The sequence below is a fragment of the Theobroma cacao genome, chromosome 2 (genome assembly GCF_000208745.1).
Source record: "Theobroma cacao cultivar B97-61/B2 chromosome 2, Criollo_cocoa_genome_V2, whole genome shotgun sequence".
Taxonomy (NCBI): domain Eukaryota; kingdom Viridiplantae; phylum Streptophyta; class Magnoliopsida; order Malvales; family Malvaceae; genus Theobroma; species Theobroma cacao.
The window spans coordinates 35,705,865-35,715,328 of record NC_030851.1 but is presented as its reverse complement, the minus strand read 5'-3'; the positions used below and the strand labels follow the sequence as shown (position 1 = coordinate 35,715,328).

At 30.8% G+C, this 9,464-nt stretch overlaps 1 protein-coding gene across 1 annotated transcript in view; it reads right to left on the bottom strand.

Annotated features, from left to right (window-relative positions):
• Positions 1,560-9,464, bottom strand: part of LOC108660721 — a 13,365-nt gene continuing 5,460 nt past the window's right edge. Inside the window, exon 3 of the mRNA XM_018114995.1 lies at positions 1,560-1,568. Within this exon, the coding sequence (XP_017970484.1) occupies positions 1,560-1,568 (9 nt within the window). The remainder of the gene's footprint in view (positions 1,569-9,464) is intronic.

Below are 9,464 nucleotides of genomic sequence, written 5' to 3'. Positions count from 1 at the left end.
CAAATCAAATCACCTAATCAACTAAGTGTATTCGATCATATGCCATTTTATTCAAGGTCTACCTAAATCTCCTTCGTCAAGGTTTAACCTAAGTTTTCAATTCAATATTATTGGTGATCAGGTAATTAGAAGCATTAAGAATAAAATAAAATAAACAACTTAAATCCATCAAACATAAGCAAAGGAGAGATAAATAAATCATATTACATATTGAGTTCAATCATAATCTTAGATAAACAAATTAGTTCCCCATCAAGTCACACATCATCATCAAATAAAGTTTAAACATTGAAACTAAATGACGAAAAATAAATAATAAAGAAACTCCAAAAGTGAACTCTTGATCTCCAAATCTTCTTAAATCCTTTAATTTCTTCTCAACTTCAATGAGATTTTTTTTTCAACGATTTTGTAGCTTGAATCTCAACTATCAATCTGGTGTCTCGCTCTTTCTCTTCCGAAAGTTGTTTTTATAGGGTTTTGAAGTTAGGGCAAGTTGGGTGAAGAAAGAAGTCCATTCCAATCAAAATTTCCTCATCAAACAACATGAGCCACTGCCTCGACCAATTAATTAACAGAAATCATAATTGCTCTAGTACTACTACAGTGCTTAACTTTGACATAATTTTTGACCACTTTCCATGCAGAACTGACGAAGTGGTAAACATAAAAATTGTAGATTTTTCTCTTATCTTTCTAATAGTTTAAGAATCATTTCATTTGGAGTTTTTTAGAGAGAGTTACAGTCAAAATACCAAAATATGTGCAGTGGAAGTCTACACCTTGAACTTGCTCTTCTTCTTCCATTAAGAATCTTCTTTCATTAAACACCTACAAAAGCACAACTAAATCAATAATAACCTATCTTAATCACATTAACACCAAATTAATTATAAAATTAATTAAGATTAGATTGACTCACCTAAATTAATTAACTTAAAATAATTTAAATAAAATCTATTAATTTTTATGCATTACCACAAGAACTAAACAAAATTACTATCAAAATTAAGTCCAAATAACTTTATATCATAGAGTTATCACCAAACAAGAAAGATGATGTTTTTTTTTTTTGAATTCCAATTCGTTCATCAACCTAAAGTGATCGAGATTCTTCCCCTGACTTTGCTCTTCTATGTCTGAACAAAAACAAGTTCAATAGAGTCAATCGTTGTTTGTTTTTTCTAATTTTCCTCTATTTTTTTGTTTTCTTTGAATATTGAATTTGAATAAATACAATGATTGCTTCTATTGTTACTTTTGTTAAGAAAATTTTGATTGATCTGTTCATTTTAGAATTGTATTGATTTTATTTTGTTTAGATCATTATTAGTATTGAGTTATAAAAGTTTGTATTCAAAATTTGTAGAAAAAGATCCAGATGCATATGTTTTCTTTTAAAAGGCCTTAATCAATCTTGCCCAAATAATTTGTTTTTTATTTCATTTTTTTAACAAATAATCCTATACAATTATGTAAGAACCTATAAATTTATATATAGGGTAAGCAAAAGAGATTCATCTTAAGAAACCATTTCTTTTCTTTATGTGATGCCATTCTTAGACCACCTGTAAAGCAAAAGTCACACATATCAAGCACTAAAATTATAATTGTAATCCAAAACATGGTTGTTGTTCTTTTGTAATAGTGTAGCATTTAACGTTTTTTATATGCGTAAAAACTTTGGTGTTACCCATGACTATAGAAGGTAAGAAGGTAAGTTAGTTGACCATTAGAAAAAAAAAAAGGAGAAAAAAACTAATTGAAGCTTTAACACGATTAACCCCTTTGGGATTAGAACTAAAACATAAAATTTTATATGAAAAAAAATAACCTCAAAATATTATGTGCAAAAAAATCATATCAAAGTTTACCCTGATAATAATATATAAATGTGTAAATTTACATGTCATATAAAAACTAATCATAATAGGTGTCATTATTAAACTTATTAGCATTAATCAAGTAGTGATAATAAAATGTGCTCAGTTGTACCAAAACCTGTTTTTGTCAATATACAATTCTCTAAAAAGATTTGCAAAGATGCTAGTTTCAATATTACCTGTTCAACCTCATGATTCAGGTGGTCCTTTCTTCCAAAGTCATACTTATCAGGATAAAGGTGTTACACTATAATCTAGTACAACAGCACATAAGATTGCCACTGTGCCTGTTGATGTGGCTTCTGCATATTGGCAATTGGAAGCTCAAGTCAGAAGTTTGATCTGGAATGGGCCATCGATCTTATTGATTCACCAATTATATGTGCATTTATTTCTAATAGTGATCAGAAACATTTCTTTGAATTCAAATCGATCAGATAAAATCTACTGACAGAAAGATAATATAAAGTATTGTATTAATACTAAATAAGAAGAGCCTATAATCAACCTGACAAGATTAGAGTGGGGCTAGGATATCAAGGAAATTATTTTCTTTTTAAATTTAAGTGTAAACATTTAATATGAAATTGAGAGAGTAATATTTATAATTTAAACCTCTGCCTTAAAAGCAAAATAAAAAATAGAGTGTTTGAATTTTTTTTCCTATTCATTTTGTTTAATTTTTTTGCAAACTCTTTAGTTTGTACTTTCTTTAATTTATAACCCGAATAGAACGTCCCGAGAAAGAATAAATGAGGATGACTCTTGCGCGGTCAATAATGGCCATATGAAGATATGTTTTTTTAATGAAGGTAATGCATAGAGAACGCTGCAAATCAACCCGGATATTAGTGTGTTGCTGCTATTGCAATTAATTATGATCGCAGAAAAATTTTCAGATATTCTTATATAAGTAAAAAAATTTTTAAAAAGTGAATAAAGTTAGATACGGGTAATAATTAGTCTCTTTGTTTTAATTTTTATGCCCAATTTATTATATGAAATGTTATTTTGTTTTGCACAATAACTTTTTTTGAGAAATATTCCACAACTAAAATAATAGCCAAACAAATGGGATTATCTTTATCATTAATTTCATCACACAAATAAATTTGACCATCATAAAATACAAAAGAAAAAGATCTTGAAATTAAAATGCGCGAGAGTGCCGTGCTCCCCTTCACAAAAAGCATCACGCCATTCTTTGTTGTGATATTTTATAAAGAAAATTATGTTATACATAAGTAATAAAAATTTTTAACTCCACAAATGAATATATAGTAAATAATTAACACATACTTGTATTAAAATGACTATGTGAATTATTGAACAATTTCTATATTTATAGTTTAATCTGCGTATATGTGTTAATTATTTACATTCACACTTGTGAAGTTAAAAAATTTCAGTACAAAAATATAGGGTAGAGTTCTGAAAATTTACAACGTAATTATTGACTTCTTTTTTGGAGTGGTTGATAAGTGGTATCTTTTGGGGTGTATATTTCGTCAGGTTTTTTGTGTTTTTTTCCTTGCTGTTGCCGGAAACTTTTGTGTACAGAGGATACGAGGCCTTTTTTTGTCATGGTTTACTCGAACTTTAGATATGAGTTTGGGTAGGTACTGCTAACCTCCTTTTGGTGGGGAATGTACAGAATTGGTTGGATCTAAAGATTGAGTTATGCGCTGTAGAGGATTTTGATGTTCTGCAATTTTTGTAAGTCTAAGCAGTTGTTGGTGCTACTCCTCTCGTGAATAACATTAGGTTCTTCAAATAAAATAAAATAAATATTTTTAAATTTTTATAATCCTTTCCTTCTAGTTGAAATGGAAAGATTTGTTTGAATAAGTAAATCCCCTATTAGGAAACAAAATCTCTGATGTCCTAGTCTGGAAATTTAGGATATCGACAGCACATTAATCTATACACGTTATGGGCCACGCAGAGCGTTGCTAGCATCTCATCCCACATTTAATTTCCATCAAATCAATAAGTCTGAACCATTCCAAAGAAAAAAGTCTGAGTCATTTATGATTAGACCCTTTAAAATAATAAAAAGAAATAATGAATGATAAGCCTTAAGACACGAGGTCGTAAGTGGTTGTAGCAAGAGGCAGAGTTGTCACATAAGGCTTTCCAAATATGAAAAGATAATTGAAGCATTAGAATATCGTGTTAAATTTCTATCCTTACGATAATTAATAAAAGAATAGTGGTAAAAGTAGGCCATGCAATCAGATAACTGCCCCAACTAATTCAACCTACTCACACAGTGAATTGTCGGGTGAGCTTGCAATATAAGTGGTGCAAAAGCTACAAAAAGAAAATACATTAATAATTAAACTCTATAAGAGAAAAAGAGGGAAAAGGACAATAGCGGGAGCAAATAGTGGCGAACAAAGAAAAAGCGTACGTAGAAAGAAATATAAAAGGTGGAAGAAGAGGGCAACCGACAATTTTCATTTTTTGTATTTTTTTCTTTTTTGTCTCTCTTCTTTTAATAAGATTTTGATTGATAATTAATTCCTCCCAGCGAAGCAAATAAAAAAAGTGCAGAGCTGCTACTGGGGGAAGACAAAATCCTGAAATTTTTTATTCTTTTTGAGCAAAAAAAAAATGATAAATAAACTCAAAGTCATCCTATAACTTCCAATTCATATTATACTTCTACAAACCTCATTCAATGCTTAAGAAACAAGAAGAAAGCAGAACCAATTTGAGATAAAAATGTATTTCTCAAGATAGATTTGAAAATTGTATGCGTCACATATATGATTTTTGCATGTAAAAATGCATAACTATGTGACAGTTTGGTTGCCTTGAAGAAATATAGTTTGAAGCTATTTAAATATTTGACTCAATGGTATTTACATATGTTATCATGTTTAAAAAGATGAATTTGGATTCCCTCTTTCTCAAAGAAAATACATTTTAAGGTGTGTTTAGTGTACAAAATGAGAGAAAGATAGGATAAAATAAAGAAGATACGATTAAATTTAAATATAATATCATCTTATCTTATATCTTGGATGTATAAGGTAAAAGAAAATAAGGATGATTTTTTATGCTGTTAATTTCTCTGCTTTTGTAACTGTTAAAATCTTTATGTGTGGGAACTCTTATGGTAATTGTACAGATCTCTACGCCCAAACCAATTCATGAATGTCATAAGGAGTCTCCGATCGTTAGATTAGAAATTCAAAATGGTATGCTGGTTTTGAGATTAATAAAACTGTTTTTTTTTTTTAAAAAAAGTAAAATAAGGATGAACTTTTATTATTGGTCAAACTTACTTCTATATTTAGAAAAAAGTAAACTTTTTGGAGTAACATAGTAAACATTTAAAAAAAAAAGATATTAAATCTATCATCCTAGCAACCCCATAGATTATAAAAAATCCTTCATCTTTTCAAGGGATTGAGTCATCCTAAAAGGACAAACCATCCTATTTATCACCAAACATTGATGGCATGATTTTTATCCTATGATTTTCTGTGTCAAATTACATATACCCCTATCTACCAAATGAACTAAAAGAGAATGTCATCTTACGCTTTGCTTGGTGGGGTGGAAAAGTGGAAGGATGGAAGAGATTTTGATGAAAAAGTGAAAAGAAAATGGTTTTCACTAGTAACTGATAACAAAAAAAAAAAAAAGTGATAGGAAAGAAAATATAAGAGATTAGCATTTTCATCATTATTCACAAAAATAAATCAGTTCAAAATGTAAAGATTAAAGGATAGAAAATGTAAGAGGTGTGAGTCAAATGTTACATATTTTAAAGATTGTCCATCATTTTTCTAGATTCACCTTTTCATCAGAACTTACAAAGAGTACATTGGTAAAATAATATAATTAATTTCCATATTCTTTCTTTTAATTTTTCAACTTTATTGTCAATATGGAAATAAAGTTATATTTCCTACCAAGCTTATCAATGAAAAGAATATATATATATAATATATTTATAATATACATTATNAAAAGAATATATATATATATATATATATATATATATATATGTGTGTGTGTGTGTGTGTGTGTGTTTTCATCTTTTTCACTTTTACTTTCCAATAATTTTCTATCTTTCCATTTTTTAATCCACCTTACCAAGCAAAGCCTTAGAGCCACTAGCTCTTAGTATCATATGATAACACGACTCCTTTTTTTCTTAAGTTTTCACCATTAAATTTTCTACTTCGAGTTCATGCCGTTATGAATTCCCACTTGATTTAGGGTCATTAGTTACTTATCATCTTTAATCCGCATATGCTTCCAAGCAAAGCCGCCACTAGATATCATATGATACACTACTCCTCTTTTATCTATGGTTTCATTATTGAAATTTTTTACTTCATCCCTTTAATAATGAATTCATAATTGAATTAGGGTCCGCATATGCTTCCAAGCAAAGCCTTATTAGAGCCACTAGCTTTCATGTATTGTATGAAAACACGACTCCTTTTTTTTTCTAAGTTTTCATAATCGAGTTTTTTACTTCATGCCTTTAATCATGAATTCCTAGAAATTTAAGAAAAACAAATACATTAACCTTAGCATATTTTTTATTAAAATTTTGAATTTTTTTTGAAAGGTTAAGGTGAATTTCATCAAACACCGAATAGCATCATTACAATGAGACATTCATCAATAGTAACCAGCATAACTCATTAGTTTACACATATTCTCTCAGAACTTCTAATTATGTAGAAAAAGCCTCATTAAAAACCTTTCTATGGAAAACCCAGTGGGATAGAAACCATGAAAAAGAAAAAAGAGTATTGTTTCATGCATGAATGTCTGTGAAATCGAAACAAGCTTCTATTCCCCCCAATTCATCAAGACACAAACTCCAACTGAGTTAAATCTTGTAACATAATACTTGCTAATTGGCGTAGCATATCTCCGATATTAGTCCACAAAATTTCTCCATCACCTAGTACTTTCGCATGCTAGGCTAAGGAGTGAGCCACTTTGTTTGCTTCTCTTACACAATGATTGATTGATTTGCAAGCCAAGCGTTCCATTAGCATTATACAATCTCCCACTATGTGTCCCGTTTGCCCATTACAGCTTCTATTATGCACCCATTGAACTAATTTTTGACAATCAATCTAATTTCATGGATGCCTACCCCTTTTTGGCAATAAGTAACCAGCAACTAGACTAATGCCTTCAAGTCAGCTTCAATCGCATCCAATCAATGATTAGAGGTTTTTTTTCTAGCTAGAAGGATATCCCGATGCTGATTCTTCACAATAAAGCCTACCCTTATCTTTGTTACACCATTTACTTCAAATAATGCTACATTAAAATTTAGTTTACACACATTCAGTTTACTCCAACATTTAGTTATGTTGTGTTCTCCTACTTCCCTTATTCCGATGGATGTATTGGCACTTCGATATTGTCTTGCCATCTTATACCTTAATTCAACTACGGCTATAGGATCTAGTCAGTTTTGGTTAGAAATCAAATTATTCCAAGCCTTCCAAATAGACCATAGTACACATATATTCTCCTTTAACTGTACTTTCTCCATTTTATCAAATAACACCTACAACCATTTCTTAATTAAACCATAGTAGCTTGAGATATCTTGAAAACCCCACCGAAAAGATAAGCACACCACCCTTGCGAAATGGAAATTACACAAGCAATGAAAATCTATCTCTACTTTTAATTCACATAAAAGACATACTGGTACCACATTTATCTTCCTCTTGATCAATTCCATTTTGGTAAGAAGGCTCCATGGATAACTCTCCGTACAAACATCACAATTTTCCTCAAAATTGCACAGTGCCACAATTTTTTCCATAATCGATTGCATTGAATCGAAGAACTTACACCATCGATACTTGTCGATCTTGAATACAATATCTTATAGCCAGATTTCTTTGTATAGTTGCCATGCTTATTGTCAAACCAAACTTAACAATCAACTTGTTGTTGATTGCTCAAAGGAATTGACAAAATCAACATGCTCTCATGTGGAGGAAAATAATTATGGACTTTAGTTTCATCCCATCTCATTAAATGAAGTCTATAAGTTCACTTAGTGTCATTGAATCACTCATTGATTCATCACACATAATGACTTGCCTAAGAGTCTCATATGGGATCTAACAATCTTTTTACACCATCATATCCCTTCCATTTCCCAGTTCCCACCTTCCATATAACACTCTTTCTTATAAGATCCTGACTTTCTCTTATGTTAAGCCAGAGGTAACTCGGGGTCAGATCCAATGGTTGCATCCATAAAATTCACATTAAAGAAATATATTGCCTTTAGCAACTTGTAAGTTAAAGTAGGAACTTGAGTCAACAATCTCCACCATTGTTTAGCCAACATAGCTAGATTGAAATTTTTTATATTTCTAAAGCCCATTCCTTCTGAATGCTTAGATGTGCACATAAATTGCCAATTCTTCCAATGAATTTTATGCTCCTTGTCATTACCTTCCCACCAAAATCTAGCCATAGCCGAATCAATTTTAGTAGATAATGTGTCCAGCAATTTAAAGCAACTCATCACATAACTTGGAATAGCCTAGGCCACTAATTTTATCTCTATTTCCCTCTTTGCAATTGATAGAAGTTTGTTTTTCTAATTTGAGATCCTTTTTAGGACCTTTTCCTTAACGTAGCTAAAAATTTATCTTTTAGACCTACCATAAATAAGAGGTATTCCAAGATATTTACCTCTTCGCTATCCAATATTCACCCCAAAAGTTTGACAAACAACGTCAACATCAACTTCCATAGTATTTATGCTAAAAAGGATTGCTAATTTATCAAAATTAATCTTATGTCTTTATGCAAGTTCATACCAATCAAAAATATTTTTAAAGACCTTTATCTCTTGACTTCTTGCTTTAAGAAAAATCATGTTATCGTTTGTGAAGAAAAGGTGAGTAATATGCGAACCTCTCTTGCTAACTTCTGGCCTTGAAATGCTCTTATTATTTTTAGCTACCGTCAACATACTGGATAAAGTTTCCGTAATAATAACAAATAGTAATGGCAATAAAAGTTCTCCTTGGCGAATTCCCCTTGATGGTGTAAAACTCTCTTTTGGGGCTCCATTAATAAGGACAAAGTATATTACTGTGGATATGCATCTTATTATCATGTGTCGTAACGTGCGGGTCCGGGAACCCGTCCGCCAGACACGGGCGAATATTAAATCGGTTTAGGAGTCGCCACCAATCTTTTTTATCTAGGTGTGATTGGTCACCTATTAACCCGATTCTTAATCGACGAAGTCCTAAATTAATTTTAGGTCTATCGAAAGAACGAGAACTGATCCACGTTTTTAGAGATGGGTTCGGGAGTGCGGTTACGCACGGAGAAGGGTTAGCACCTCCGTGGCGCCCGTTCCACGAACAGTACCATTTAATCTTAAGTTATCTTAATATAGCCTTCTCTTAGTTTAATCCCTACTTTATTAATTAAATTTTTATTAAATTGACAGACTGAGTTTTTTTATTTGGTTTTACGTATGCACATGATGCAAGCGTAAAATGATGTCATGACTTGTTTATTTTAAATGATGGAGTCGGTAATCTTTTATTG